At 36.5% G+C, this 16,518-nt stretch overlaps 1 protein-coding gene across 1 annotated transcript in view; it reads right to left on the minus strand.

The window, feature by feature from the left end:
* Nucleotides 1-16,518, minus strand: part of FMN2 (formin 2) — a 161,213-nt gene that overhangs the window by 30,415 nt on the left and 114,280 nt on the right. Inside the window, exon 14 of the mRNA XM_086745621.1 lies at nt 15,569-15,661. Within this exon, the coding sequence (XP_086601747.1) occupies nt 15,569-15,661 (93 nt within the window). The remainder of the gene's footprint in view (nt 1-15,568; nt 15,662-16,518) is intronic.

Genomic DNA, 16,518 nt, shown 5'->3' on the forward strand with positions numbered 1-16,518 from the left:
ATTCTGAAAACTTAACAAAGATGGGACCTGGTTAACCAAGAAGAGGAAAAGCTGAGTGAAGAGCGGGAATGATTCAGCCTTACAGCTTTTCCAAAAGTTGCTTGGTAGTTACAAATAGAAGCTCTCTTCCCTCTCCTTGTGCACACCATCTCCCTGTGCACACATCAGTTAGTGAAGTATTAGTGGGCCCATATTGAAAATATGACTCTTGTTAGATGAAGGAAATTATTATTTGGTGATCATGTGAAGGAAATTAAAAATATGAAACTCTCATTGCCACACATTGGTGAAAAAAAATATCTATTTTCCATATGTTCTCTCATATTTTATTTTGTACCCATTTCACTTAACTTTGATGGGTATTCTGATACACAAAATCTACAAGAACATGCATATTAACTTAGGCATCACCAGTGTGCAAATCAATAGCACAAACAGCTCTGTGCATATGTGCTTAGTTGTGATTTGTACTTATATAGTCATTCAGGTAGCACAACGTAAATCCCATTTAAGATCTGCATGCTTTAGTCAAAAGCTTTTTCATCTGGAACTTGATTCCCCTTTTTCAGTCTGTTGGAGTACTGGCCTGCTAATTTGCAAGGAGAATTTTAGGATTCCCAAGAGTCAGTGGGTTTTGGGACATGAGGAGGCTCTGAACTGTCCTGAAAACAAATGTCAATGGTACAGAATTAATATCAAAATTTTAAAAAGATGAATAAGCCTTCAAGCTATTTTTATTCCCTACATAGCTCTACAATAATAATTCATTAAAATTATTTTTCTACATTGTAGACACATGACCCTTGAAAGAGGAAAACCTGATTTTAAATTTGGCAAAAATGAGAAAGGAAATGGAATTACTAGGGAACATAGATAACCACTATTTTTGTATTACAATGTTTCAATCAACAGCACTTTGCAAACATACACTAACACTAAAATACATATGTGAAACCTGTATCAAAGATACACAAATAGAGTTTCCCTATTCTTTCCCCAGTTAGAACAAGGATCAGAGCTATGTCTGATGCTGCAAATGCTTTTTATTACTACTACTGTCATCTGCTGAGTAGGGTGAGCAGTGCCTGGATGTTTGCAGCAGCAAACATCATATTTAGTAATCATTACTTGAAGACTTGGGCTCCATCATTGTTTTGCTGAAAGGGAAAAAAAATCCCAGCAAACCACAGGAAACTTGAGGGAGAGCTGGGTAAATGTTCTCAAGGAAATTCAAGAGCACGTGAAGACTGCCTGATTACAGTTTTCAATACTGACTTGAAACTCGGCCCAGATTCTTCAAAAGGTTTGTGAGGGCTCACAACCCTTTTGAGTGAACCTGGGCCCAGTGTTGACTGAATCTGGGCTGACTTATAGTTTTTCTTGAAAGCCTTGCCTTGCTTTGGATATGAAACCAGGTGAAACCTGGCAGCTTTGACAGAATTTCTTTTTTTTTTTTTCCCTCTTCATACTTCAGTCCTGAAAGTCAAGGTATGATTTGTAAAGCCATATGGTGCAAGAGAGAAAGAAACTGCACACAAACTCCTTGGATGAAGGGAGATCCAAAATCTAATTCTACATTAATGCTCTCACTAAGTATTTGCAGATACAGCTTTTAAAATAAAAAATTCTGTTACTGAAAAATGTAATTTGGACTCCTCCCAGTTAAACAATACTTGGAAATGGAGGCTAGCATGTTCCAGCTTCGGACAGTCTTTTAGTATGTACACCATACTCATAGGATATAAGTGTTTTTTATACTTTCCAGGACTGATGGGATATACCATCATCTGAGCTGTCTAGTTCTGGTTTTTTTTTCTTCCTTATTTCAACTGTTTTGCATATGCTTACAAACAATTATTTACGCACCAACAATGGAGCAAATATTCCACAGTTCACTCTTTGAAAGAGTGCAAGCACAACACATTATACTACACCTATCAAAGCATATCAGAATGTTCCCATTCTGGAGCAGGTTTTGTTCCAATTAAAAAGGAAAGTTACTGTAATGCAGAGAGAGAGAGAAAAAAAATACTTCCGGTATCTGTACTTTTAATCATTTCATACAGAATGAGTATAACACAACTAAAAGAATCTTGATAATATCTGAAAAATCCAGGTGCATGTAATAGCATTTTTTTTTAAATAATAAGTACATATGCATAAGGCAGCTACTACACCCATAGAGAGAGATTTCACCCTGCATCAGATCACCTCTTGGCATTAAATAGTGTCTTGTAAGGAAAGAATTTTCTCTAAAACAGAATTCCCTTGTAGTCTGTTCCAAATACATGATGACACTTCTAAACCTTTTGCATGTTATCAAAAGGATATTATTCAAGTGTAAATTTCGCATGGAATCCACTTGCTTTCTCAATTTTCTAGACATAAAAAGTTAAAGAACAGTATGAAAACAATTTTGCTTCCACAAGACAACAGGTGGCACCAGTGAAAGAGAACAAAATATGGTATGTATACTCAGGAATCTGTCCCTGTCCAAAGAAAATAGTCAGATAACTGCTTTTGCACTAGTATATAGAAAAACATCTAAAAGCTGTGGACAATGGCTAGTCAAAGACATGCATTGAGATTTAACCAGCAATGGAAGAAAGCCTCCTGTTACCAAAACTTACTATCACCCAGATCCAATGGAATAACCATTAGATGTTGAGGCAGTTGGAGATTCCTGTAACTTCTGGAACTGGTCACTAATATGATCCCCTGATATTAGGGGTTATTGGTATTTTGCTCTGTACTAATCGCCCCGTTGGTAAACTGCTTTTAACTCATTTTTCCTGTTTGAGTAGGGAAGGGGAAAAAAAAAAAAATTACAATGGATTGAGCTGAAGTGTCCCAGGGAGCCTTATACTTTATCATTTCGTTCAATATATAATGCATCTTTACTGTCACTCCTCCCTCCAAAGCAGTTCACAACTGTGAAGAGACTGCCTGAAAGGCACCAGTTAGGCATTTGTCCTTGGCAGCCTATCTCAATTAAGTGCTAAGTACCAGCCGAAAGGCGTCCACCTCAGGAGAATAGTCTTGGCTGAAAAGTGTATTTCCTTTTACAAAAGAGAACTCCTTCAATAGATGAGAAAATCCCTACCTGCTCCACAGTGATCCTACCATGGCAATGGCTGATACAGGAAAATTGCTCATGTCCAGAGATACCGTGGCAGCTGAGCACATCTGAGTGCTCCATTCTGCCACTAAAATTTCTCTCTATCTCTATCCTCAGGAAGCAAAATTAGTTCAGAAAGTCTTATTGATTTTCTTTGAAAAACATTAAAATTCTTGTAGTCATCCAGTAGCCACATCTGCTTTCATATGTATTCAGAACCTGCCAGCTCACTGTAGCAGCGACTACTTGCAGGCTTATCTGACACATGTAGGAGTTCCTGCTCTTGGGTCAGTTATCTTTCTGAAATGAACATATTCTGTATTTTATCAACTCATCATTTTTTCTCCAACCCCCTGCTAAGAGTATTTCTCTTCATCCTTGACGCTCACTTACTAAACCACCTCTAAATACACTGTTTCAAATCTATTAAACTATATCATACCAAGAAATACTAATCTCTATATTTCATGTAATGCAGCAGTAAGCAGAGGTAAAACTTAGTTTTATGTCTCTGCCTGCACACACTCAGTACATTGTAGAGCTTTATATGCAGCTCTCATAATCTTGAAGGCATATATATTCTTTAAAATTGTCATAGTTCAGCCCAACAAAACCACGACAAAAATGTAGTTAAAAGGATAGTTGAAAAATAACCTCAGGTCATATTGAAAAACACTGCCACATCAAAAACCAAAAGAACATTTTAGAGTGAAAGTTACCTCTCACAGAGGACAGCTGCCTTATCTACTATTCACAATATATACCAAATTAGTTATCTTTTCACTTTTTCTTTTGAAAGCATCTTTAATGCCTTCTTTTTGGATGATATTCCACTGTTTGCCTGCTTTTTTTTCCCATTAAGATACCTTCAGATTATTTAAAGCTGGTCTCCTTTTAGAGCAAGGTCTATACTTCTTAAATACTTTATATATTTGGTCAAAATTCAAGTACATTCCTTCCTTCCTACGTCATTCCTTAACAAGCATGTACTATATCCAAGACTCTTCAGTAACTACAGAGAATATATACTTCTTAAAAATTTACCTACATCAGATGTTCTAATTTCTATTTTATCACTTGGCACTTGCTTAAATTTAGTGCTTAATGTTTTATAATTGAGACATAAAACTTGATTTCATGCAATTCAAAATGAGCTTTCCAACAAGGCCTCACAAATGCAGCCTAATTAACTTAATTCACAAAAGCTCTGTCGTTATCAGCATAAACCCACATTCCAGAACGATACATGCCATTGTTCCATGTGTTTGCTCTTCCAATTCTTTAAGATTAGAGACCTGCAAAGATAACACATAAACTTCTGCAAAGGCATATATATGAATAGCCATACTAAAGTGATCTATGCATTTATGAAAATCTGAAGCATCTCACAAAATTGAATGTGAGAAGCATACTAAAAGCATTCTAGAAAATAATGGTCTTTAGCAGAACACTATAATTCACTTTTCTGCAAATAGTCTTTTTTTTTATTTTTAAATTCAGAAGCCTGGAAGATTAAATTAAATGAAAAAGGGTTCAAAGGTAAGTATATAAAAGCCATTTTTTGACCAAAAATTGTCCTCTGTGACCTCAATGGCAAGTGATATTTCAGACTTATTACGTTAAAATTTCTGCAGGAATCAAGTCACTCTGTGAACTAAGAACATTGCCAACTATTTTCCGGCTGGAGAATGGATTGAGACCAGCCCTGAGGAGAAGGACTTGGGAGTGCTGGTGGACCAGAAGCTCAACATGAGCCGGCAATGCGCCCTTGCAGCCTAGAAGGCCAACCGCATCCAGGGCTGCATGAAGAGAAGCATGGCCAGCAGGTGGAGGGAGGTGATTCTGCCCCTCTACTCTGCCCTGGTGAGATCCCACCTGGAGTACTGCGTCCAGCTCTGGAGCCCCCAACATAAGAAGGACATGGACTAGTTGGACCAAGTCCAGAGGAGGGCCACAAAGACAATCAGAGAGCTGGAGCACCTCTCGTATGAGGACAGGCTGAGAGAGTTGGGACTGTTCAGCCTGGAAAAGAGGAGGCTCCAGGGAGACCTTATAGCAGCCTGCCAGTACCTAAAGGCAGCTGCCAGGAAAGATGGGGAAAAACTCTTTAGCAGGGCCTGTGGTGACAAAACGAGGGGTGATGCTTTTAAAATAGGGGGAGGGAGATTCAGATTAGACATTAGGAAAAATTTTTTACAATGAGGGTGATGGAACACTGGAACAGGTTGCCCAGAGAGTTGGTGGATGCCCCTTCCCTGGAAGCATTCAAGATCAGGTTGGACGGGGCTCTGAGCAACCTGATCTAGTTGGAGATGTCCTTGCTCCTTGCAGAGGGGTTGGACTAGATGACCTTTAAAGGTCCCTTCCAACCCAAACCATTCTATGATTCTATTTTCTCATTTTCAGTCCAATAAACTTTCTATATTAGTCTTCTCCAAATTTAACCATTATGTCTTCTGCACTAGATTTGATTTTTTAAAAAGTTATTTAAATGAATATATCTATTTTCTGTATGGACAGATATTGCATATAATATCTGTTGTCTTAAACAAGAAATTGCAACAACTGATAATTCAAAGTGTGACATTTCACTCTATCATCTCTTCCAGAGGATTTAAAAATCTTAAGAACTATTTGACCTAAGACTAACTGAGAGGTCAAAGACTCAATGACTGTTTTAAACTGAGACAATTCTGCCCCTGTGCTATATTCATATTATTGAAAAGCAGTGGAATTTTTAGAAATCCTGTTTAATTAAAAAAAAAAAAAAAAAAAAAAAGAGAAGTATTTCTATCACTTCTACAAACTGTTGCTGCAGATTTACCAGGATCTTTAAAGAGGGTATTTTTTTTTCCACAGTGCTGCTGAGTGAATAGTAGCTAGGACTATATATCAAATATACCAAACATCTCCTCTGGCAGAGTCACAAACCCCCCAAAAATTCCAAGAAAACAAAACTGATGCATGGTCTTTCTTAAAAAGTGTATGGAATGTTAGGCAGTTCATCTGTCACTGCTGACCCAGCTCCACTAAGATCTAAGGGCCTAAGGTGCCTGACAGAGGCCATGAGGATACCTTCTGTAGGCATCTCATGCATGTAACTAGGACAGAAAGAAAGCAAAGATAGACAGAGACAATACTGGATGAATAACCACTGCAAGGAACTGCACTGGTATTATTAGGGTCTAAGGTTCAAGTTTACAAGACCCCTGCCAGAGCTCCTAAGATAATTCCTCCATTCTCCTTGGTAGTACATGTACTTTTAAATGTCCCAAGAAAATGCTTTTAAATGTCCCCAAGTAATACTCAGGTATTTTATTTGGCAATTAGCACACTACTAAACACTGTGTTTTGAAATACCTTGAAATACCGAAGCAGAATAGCAAAGACACCAGGATCAGCAGAAAGCTCTTGAAAGAACTTAATAAAGACTAATGTGGTTGGGAACATGAGTGGAATTTGGAAGAACTAAATAGCCATTTTAGATGGAAACTACCAAAAAGGGTGTGTGTTTTAGGGAAGATTGTAAAGAAAAGTTAGAGGATCATTAATTTTTAAATGATGACGGGTTCCTGCTTAGTGGCTTGGTAAAATAAAATTTTTTAAAAAATCATTAAAACTTAAGCTTAAAATTGAATATGCAATAAGATCATTAATTTAATGAGAAAAGCAGACTCAAATCTAACCGTTAGTAAGAATTATCAGTGCCGTAAATGTACTACACAAGCATAGTCATAAAACAAGTTGACCATGTGGTTCAAATTCAGAAATTATTCTAAGTAGACCTTGTAAGTTTACTCAAACAGCATTCAGACATCCTCTCAGAGCTTTCGTTCCACCAGAAAATTTTGTTGTTGGTTTGCTGTATGATCTTGAACCAGTGATTACCGTCTGTAGTCACTGCCTGGCCCCAAACACTATTGCAATTTAAGCTATTTCTGCCAAGCCAGTTTCAAAGGGCTGTGAGTAAGAAGATGCACAAAACTGCTGTCCCTTCTGATCTTCTGATCTCTCTTAAGGGAATATCACATCTTCTCAGGTAATTGAATACAGGAATGCATCTGAGTAATCTCAGATGCAAGGCAACAAGAATCCTTTCATCTGCTTGTGTATGTGCTAAATCTTCTTGCTTTTTTCCCCTCTCTTTTTATTTAAAGTGTTAACTAGTATTTGTTTATAATTAGCTATGAATGTGCTTTCCAGCAACTTTCAAGTGGAGCCAGTTGGTTGTTTTTTGGGTTTTTTTTGTGGTTTTTTTTTTTTTTTTTTTTTTTTTTGACAGATACAATGCCTTTGCAATGAGTCATCAGGGCTACTTTGCTATAGTTTTGAGGATTTCTATTTACACTGAACAAAGATCCAAGTCTGTTTGGATGGTTTATTATCAGATATATTCAGGCTAAGAAAGCTTTTCAAGAGAAGAGGGCAGAATTTCTTCCAGGAATCCTAGCAAGAGTCTTACATCCTTCGGTATTTCCTATGACAAATTCATAGAAGGTTGTGAGGATGAAGAATACGGACTCCCTCTACCCCATTTTCCAATATTTTTATGCATACATGAAAAAGAACATTTAAATACTTAATTCAGACCCCAGTTTCTTGAAGACAATGGAGGACAGAGCATCTAATATGCTAGACATGTTCCTAATTATGTTGTTCCAGTTTTTTCAAAACCTATGATAAGTTAAAAACGTAAACATGTATACTGATTCAGACCAATTGCACTTCACAATGACTTTACACTCTCACAAAATAGGAACAACTCAAATTATGTGCTAGCCCTATAGATTATGGTCAAGATCCACGGAACCACAGCTTAAACTCTCAAGTGAATACAAGAGCACTGAAAGTTGATCTTTGTTGAAATTTAAAAAACTTTAGACTTAAGAACAACAGATTCTATGAAAGGAGACTGGCTTTTCAAATTGAAATTAATATTCTGTATTCTATTATATATTCTATTATTTTGTAAAATTCTATTCAAATTAATAACTGTGTTAATTAACAACAGCAATCAAACACCTCTCCTGTGAGGACAGGCTGAGAGAGTTGGGGCTGTTCAGCCTGGAGAAGAAAAGGCTCAGGGGAGACCTTATTGCAACCTTTCAGTAATTAAAGGGGGCTTATAAGCAAGACAGGGACAAACTTTTTACCAGGTTCTGTTGTGACAGGACAACTAGAAGAGGGTAGATTTAGATTAGATATAAGAAATAATTGTTTTACAATGGGGGTGGTAGAACACTGGAACAGATTGCCCAGAGAGGTGGTGGATGCCCCATCCCTGGAAACATTCAAGGCCAGGTTGGATGAGGCTGTGAGCAACCTGATCTGGTTGGAGATGTCCCTGCTCCTTGCAGTGGGGTTGGACTAGATGACCTTTAAAGGTCCCTTCCAACCCAAACTGTTCTACGATTCTATCTACCCCTCAACACATGCTGTGTTTCAAGATGTGAACTCTCCACATTTTGCTATTTGTGTCCTCTTTTAATCCATCTCAGGCAGCAGTCTGTAAGAAGATAGGTTATTTGCCACTATTTGAAAGATGGCATCTGCCGTCAGGTGAAGGGAAGGAGAAGTGGGACCCAGATCCAACCGTTAAAAATAAAAACAGGGGAAAAAAAAAAAAAAAAAAAAAAGATCTCTCCGTCATACTTAGGTATGTGCATTCAGCAACTACTCACTATAACATTGTCATATATCACATTCACAGAAGTAAAATAAATTAAATTGTATTTCATGTGCAGCTTTGAGCTCCTCACCTCATATTCCTTGCTACTGATTCTCAAATCCTACACTGCTCAAAGGTCTCAATCAGATCAGGACTAGGCACTAAACAGGCATGCAGTTAGCTATCATACTGTCCTCCTTTTGGCTGGGATAGGCTTAATTTTCTTCCTAGCAGTTGGTATAGTGCTGTGTTTTGGATTTAGGATGATAATAATGTCGATAGCACACTGATGTTTTGGTTGTTGCTAAGTAGTGCTTACATTAAGACTTTTCAGCTTCTCATGCCCTACTAGCGAGCAGGCTGGGGGTGCACAGGAAGCTGGGAGGGGGCACAGCCAGGACAGCTGACCTCAGCTGACCAAAGGGATATTACATACTACATGACATCATGCTCAGCATATAAACTGTGGGGAGCTGGCTGGCGGGGGTGATTGTTGCTCTGGGATGAGACAAGCACCAGCTAGCGGGTGGTGAGGAACTGCATTGCGTATAGGTTGTTTTGTATGTTCTTTTATCATAATCATTATTATTTTCTCTTCCTTTTCTGTCCTATTAAACTGTCTTTATCTCAGCCCATGAGTTTTACTTTTTTTTTTTTCCAATTCTCTTTCCCATCCCACTGCAGGGGGAGTGAGCGAACAGCTGTGTGCTGCTTAGTTGTCAGCTGGGGTTAAACCACGACACATACCTAGGACTAAGTATATGTCATTAGGTACAGTAAAGATACTGCAAGAGATTTCAGGCCTGATTTAAAAGAAACGGTGTTAGCTGTGAGCCTGGACACTTCAGTGCAGGAGAGAATATGTCATGCCATAGGGATTAGGGCCAATGAAGGAGCTAAGTACTCTTACTTAAGCTTTAATGTCATCTTATTCTTCCTTCTCCATCCCAAGAACTATGTGGTAAAATCAGTGTTATTTGAACACATTTGGATTTTACTGGAGAACAGATTTTAAATGTGAATTAACTTTCCCCCCCCACCTATCCACAAGGTTTTTGGTAATTCCAGTAATTTGCTGCATTTATAAATAATATTTTGGGGTGGATGATTTATATCATGCTATTGTGGCATTCATGCATTGATCTGATCCCAAGTGATGCCAAAATACCATTTTTATTCCATCCCACCTATGCGGTCTGCAATCATTGTATTGATGTCTCCAAAAATGATTAAATGAGGTCCTGTACCAAAGGCACAAACAGCTGCCAGACCCAGTCTAAAGGTTTGTCCCGTCATGGACTTTAAGGCAAGGTGAGGCTAATTCAGTGAAGCCTGCTGCAAATACAACACAATCTGAATTAGGATTATTATGCAATAATGCACCAATGAAGGTGCTGACATCTGAGGTAGGGACAAGTTTATACAATACTGACATAAAACTATTTATAAGCATTAAGATGTCAGTGTGAGATTAAAAAAAATACTTTCAGCACTCAAAGAGCAAGTTTTAAAAGCTCTTTCAATAATCCAGCAAAAAAGAATACTAACATAAAAATGTAAACATCCATGGAATTAATTTGTTTAAGTGTGAATTCCTGCATCTTTTGTTCTAGTGACTTTATGTTGCTCACTTTTCATATGCTCTTCTAAATGATGTGTTTGTCTTTTTTTTTAAATCGTAGTAATGGGTATATTTTGATAACAATAATATTTAAAGTGAATGTCTCCACATATATCTGCCAATATCCAACCCCTAATGTTCTATGCATTTAAAGAAAAAAAAAAAACCCTACAAACATTTTTTTATATGTTCCTAATGGTCTTTTAGTCATATTTTCTCAAATTATTTTTAGAAAAATAACAAAGTAGTGCTGTGTACTCCCTTATATTAATCAATTTATAAAAGTAACATTTAAAGAAAATGGAATATGCAAAATCAATCATTCTGGGTTAGAAAATGCCAGAATTAAGATTACGCTAGAGCATTCATTTCGCAATCATCTACAGTACTTCTGGAGCCAGGAAATTAACCCAGCCATCCAAGATTCAGTCTGATGCTTTAGTCCGATTCACAATCCATCATTTTATGATGCACAGTGTTTTGCTGCTTGACCTAAAAGAACAAGTCACGGCCAACTATCTGGTTGCAGCTACAGCAATAAATACAACACACTGTGATTTATACACTAATTTACTAACGGTTTGGAAAGTGGATTCCTGAATGCTCTTCCTGGCAAAAGAGGGAGATGGTTGCAGACAGTTCACCCAAGAGGATAATTTTAGCATCTTTATTCTGCAAGATGATGACGATGTGGCTAGAATTTGGGTCTGGAGAAGAATCTGTATTCTTGCATTCACTAACAACAGCAGAACTGTAGAATTTTGCAAAAAAGACTAGAAGGAACCAAAGGTTGAATGGTTACCCTATACTCCCAAGCTTACAATCATATTGGAATTCTTCCCAATGTTTTTAGATGAACTAACTAAACATCAGAAAATTATGTTTTTACTACTTCTAGAAACAATGCATTGTAGTCCTTAAATTTCCTACACCTAATGCTTTTTCTGAAGTCTAAAACTAATTACACTGGTTTGGCTTCTGAATATGAGATTGGATGACTTGCTAAGATTTGAAGTCTGCAACATTTGCACAATTTATAGAACCTCAGTGGAAAAGCTGTGATTCCAACATATTGCCTCTTCCCAGTTCTCAAACCAGACTTCTTTTTCTAAGGGAGTGATGGTTGCTGCCTCCTATTATAAGTTTCCTGCCATATCAGGCTGACAAGAACGCACAGCCTAACTGGAGTCCCAACAGCAAACACCTAAAGACTACTTTTCCCTGCAAAGTTAACCACAGCTAAAACCTGGGGACTGAGACTCTTTTCTGGTTCGTGCACACACAATTCTTTCAACATGAGGTGGCTGTCCTATCAAGTGGGGACAAGGTTAAAGGACTACTAGCTGCTAATGAAATTCCTCTACAAATTGCATGATGATTAGTGCCCTCAGTATTTCCCCACTCCTGTGTCAGACACATTTTGCTCAGGAAAATAAGTGATTTCTGAAGCTTTCTAAACTGGTGGGTGTGATCTCTGGTATTTTTGTGCCCCTATCTATCCACAACTATATACAGAACAAAGGAGACAAGGTTCCGAAATCGTGTTTTCCTTTGCAATCTCTCTTATTCAAACTGAGATAACTCATGGGGAGCAACTCAAGGACAGAAAACTTCAGTGAATATATACCCTATGTTGGGAAGATGCAAATAATACTTTTAAAATTCCAACAGTTTGGTCTGAATAACTTTTCATTGGAAAAAGACCGTTGTTCTACTAAATTTCACACTTATATTTTGTATTACTACAAATATTGGAAACTCTTAAGGAAATGGTTAGAAATATGTAACAAATAAACTAATATAATTTCTTAAAGTCTTGTATTTTCTGGCATTTTTTCTCCAATCTCCTTTTTCAAAGCAGGTTTTTTTTTTGGTCTTTTTTGTTTGTTTGTTTTGGTTGGGCTTCCCCCCCCCCTCTTTTTTCCTTTTCCCTTTCTAAACCCTGTGGCTATGGAGAATTTCAGGAAAAAAATATTAACATTTGTGAAAACAAAAGAATCACATTATATACTTTGTGATTGATGATTTGCAGCATGTAGACCCAAAAAGAGAACAGAAAACACGGGAGAACAAACAGGACTGCATTAGAGGTTTTGAGGCACACAGACCCTCAGAAATCAAATGCAGAGGATAAAGTACGCTTGCAAATATCCACTAAGCCACTGTAGAGAGGACAGGTAGTTTGATCCGTTAAGCAGAATGACCCATTTTAAGGGCAACTCTGAAATCCTTCAGAAAAAGGTCTGGCATCCTTTCACTAATTTGCATATTCTAATGTATATGTTGATTATTTAGCCTACAGACTAGGCTGGCAAGGCAAACACTGAACAGCCTCAATCATATAGACCACTAGCATTTTCACCTAAAACACTATGACTCTGAACACGTTCTTGCCTCTTCCCTTTATCTTTCAAATTAAATAATGTTTACTAGTACACTAATAATATACAATCATTTTTGTCTCTGATGAATCCAGTAGAAGTATTAATGTTAAAAAAAAATTATTAGTACATTAACAGTAACAATCAGCTAAACTGATTGTTAATTCAAAGTTCTATAACTGTGCCAGACAATAACCATTCTTATAAAGCAGTGCCTTTCTAACCCCTTGCCAAGGATATTCAATCTGATGTCCAAGTTTTCTTGCCTATGGGAAAACCATTTTCCATTTTAGCTGCTAGCAACAAGTATAAGTGAATATGCTGTAAATAACTAGCTATTTGAACTTTTGGGTCCCGTTATGCACACAAGCTATCTACTCTGAAAAGGCATCATATAAACACGCCAAATTATTCAACCCTATGAAAAATGCTTTTCATCTGAATTACAAGTTAAAACTTTTTCTGACTTTAGAGAAACTGGAACTTGAAAAGATAAAAACTTAAAGCTTGATTTTTCTTTGCCCAGAACATATGTTATATAAACATAAATCCCCAAAAGGTGCCAAGAATTGTCCCTCTGTTTTTCTAAATGATCATGTGTGCAGTCTAGCTGAAAAGACTCATCGATTATGTCTACATAAACAACAAAAGCCCTTAGAAAAAATATCTAGATCAAAAGCCTGTCAAACACTGAACAGGAAAGAGAAATCCTGCTTTAAACATGGCCTCTTTCAAGTCTGAATTCAATCCCATGAAGTAAAAACAAAGGATTTCATAATGAAAGGTATTTAAAATTACTTTATTTTTGGAACTTAACCAGGGATTCTTTTTTCCTATATGTTAACCTTTGTCTTTCTTACATCGAGACAGAATTCTGCAAAATATACCTTACAGTTTTAAATAAATGTAGAATTTGTTTAGTCCCAGTCCACTGTGTTCACAATACACATTTCCTATTATTTTAATTAAAATGCAGCAATTATATTTTTACTAACATTATGGGTTTCCGCTTTTGTCAACCACCGACAATATCCACTATTAATATGAGAATACAGCAGAGTTTTTAATGGATGAGATGCTTTTTTTTTTATTATTTTCCCCTCTTTATCCTCACTTTCCTAAAATACAGACACATACTCAAGAAAGGAAATCACATATCCTTGCAAGAACAGAACAGATTACTATATAGCTTATGTACAATTATGCTCTAGAAGTCATAGTCAGAAATAATCAAGTAAGCTAAAGTATAGAGTCAGATACTTCTGCAAGTATGGTTTCTAAAAGAAGTGAAAGAAATTTAGCAGATACACATCTGATGAAATATAATCCTCATGGCTGATTTCCTACTCTGTTATTAGGGTTAACATACAAACATATGGCATGATTTATAGTATACCATTAGTGATCTCTTTCAGACCAACTTGTGATTTGATTGTCCCCTATCTGTATACATTAATAATAATATAAACCTAATGTGTAACACTTGCTATGTGCTTAATCATGTCACAAATATAAAATTTATATGTCATGTACATAACCAGAATCCAGTTTTAAAGCAGTTCATACCTACTATTGCTGGAGACAACATCCTGTTTGCCAGGTTTGGCTAATAGACATTTGTCTTAGAAAACATCAGTTCATATTCAATGGTTAAAAATGGTAGTTTTGCTGAATTTATTAATTGTAATTGAGAATCCTATAGCATAGATCAGTATATACAAGAACATATATACTCCACTTCTTATAATGTTTGGATAGATAGTCATTTTGGATATTCCAAGCAAGAAGAGAAAAATGCAAAACTGACTGGCCTCTCAAACATAATGCACATTCACTTAGTGATGATTTCTATCTGTGATAGCTCATTAACATAGCTCTAGGCTAACAAATTACTGACAGCTGTATCGACTCTACTGAATCAGCACTAGAAACTGACTTTTCACATAACTTTCCTGTTCAGGAGATAACAGGTCTGTCTTCTATTATAAAATGCAATTTCAAAGCAGAAGGAGCAGCAAAGTGGCCAAGAAAGTTAAAATTACATTGGTGTACTCACCAGGCCATTGTCACTCTTATGCACTGAATTCTAACTTTTACCAAAATGTGAGCAGGTCAATACAGACTATACTGTCTCAGAGTAGTACTTCAAGAGATGCTCTGATATACCCTTAGTCAAAAAATGAAGTTATCCATGCCTCCTATAGTCTTGCAAAAGAAGGGTCTAGTAAAGCATTGAAAGCATAGTCTACTCATTTTTAAAGTGTTTTCCTTCTAGCACTCAAGATACCAGTTCATCATGGATACTTCTAATATATTTTCTATTGCAGCATTTTCCACTAATCACATCCAAGTATTTCATATGGATTTGCCTTATATCTGGAAAACTTTTAACTACTTTTGCTATGCTTACTCCATTATTTGGCGCATATAAAAGAATTATCTCTTTGGAAAGAAGTTAATGAAACAGATCCAGCTTCAATAATTTTTCAAGGAACAAAGGTTGTAAAATTGTTTTCTACTGGAATGTTGAACTTATCAGAAGATCACACACTCAAGCCAATAGCATTTGTCTTTGCTGTCATGCAAAAGAGAGTGAGTCACCTACAGTACAACAGAATCATTTTGCAAATCTTTTAGAACCGTGTGGCATCTGATTAAACTAATCCACATCTTTCTATGATGCCAAAATAAACAGTCCCTTTCCCACAATGTATAAACATTGTTCCCATAACTTTCCTTTGAAATGTCATGAAAAGGTTAAGTGACGTTTCATTATTTACCTTGACTAATGAATTGCTCCATGCTGTCTTTGAAAGGCTGGAGGTGCTCTTCTAGTGATAGCTGATAAACTTTTGCTGCTTCTGTCTCACATACTGAAATTGAAGTAACAGATTAGTTTAGGATGACAAATCATAGTATGGATCCACATACCGTAATAAAAGACACACTTTAATTAATTAATACTCAGTGAAACTGCTGGAATATGTGCTTCAAACACATTACTTCAAGTACAAACACTATGATAATACATTCAGGAACAGTTATGTTCGTGGTCACAAAATATACGGATAACTTGTGGGCAGTGTGTTAAGTTTAAATGAGTGACAGCAAAAATTAACAAAAGTATTCAGTTGTGTTGATGGAGAAAGACAACTTTAAGGTGCTGAAATATATGGGAACAAAATTACAAACTCATATCCCAGGCCATGTTGATATACCTGTCCTCAGGTGACAATGCTTGAACCAAAACAAAGTTCAGATACAAAACCTGCACCCGATAGTAGGAAGGACCTTAATTTAGTGGACAAATCTTTGGAGAATGCGGCTTTAGACAGACATTGGTTAACAATCTCTTCTCGTAGTTGTGAATATACCAAAGACAATTAGAGATATCAATTTTTAAAATGCACATATACAGAAAAGGAGACTAACTCAAAGAACTGGTAACTCCACAAAAGCCAAGCCAGGTTGACAATAACAATTTCAATTTTTAAATTTTTTTTTTTTTTTTTTTTTAAGCTTAGAACAAAATAGAAACAAGTACCAGCAGGTTTTTAGGGAAAAAAAAATAACATGAATATATTTAATTAAACAGTTAACCCTGCTTACGAAGCAACATTAAAAAAAAAAAAAAAAAAAACCACAAAAAAAACCACCAACCCCCAAAGCCACCCCAAAACCCCCCAAAATCCCACAAATATAGTCACATGGATAAGCCTGCAAAACATTC

This window comes from Chlamydotis macqueenii, chromosome 3 (assembly GCF_036417535.1).
Source record: "Chlamydotis macqueenii isolate bChlMac1 chromosome 3, bChlMac1.mat, whole genome shotgun sequence".
Classification (NCBI taxonomy): domain Eukaryota; kingdom Metazoa; phylum Chordata; class Aves; order Otidiformes; family Otididae; genus Chlamydotis; species Chlamydotis macqueenii.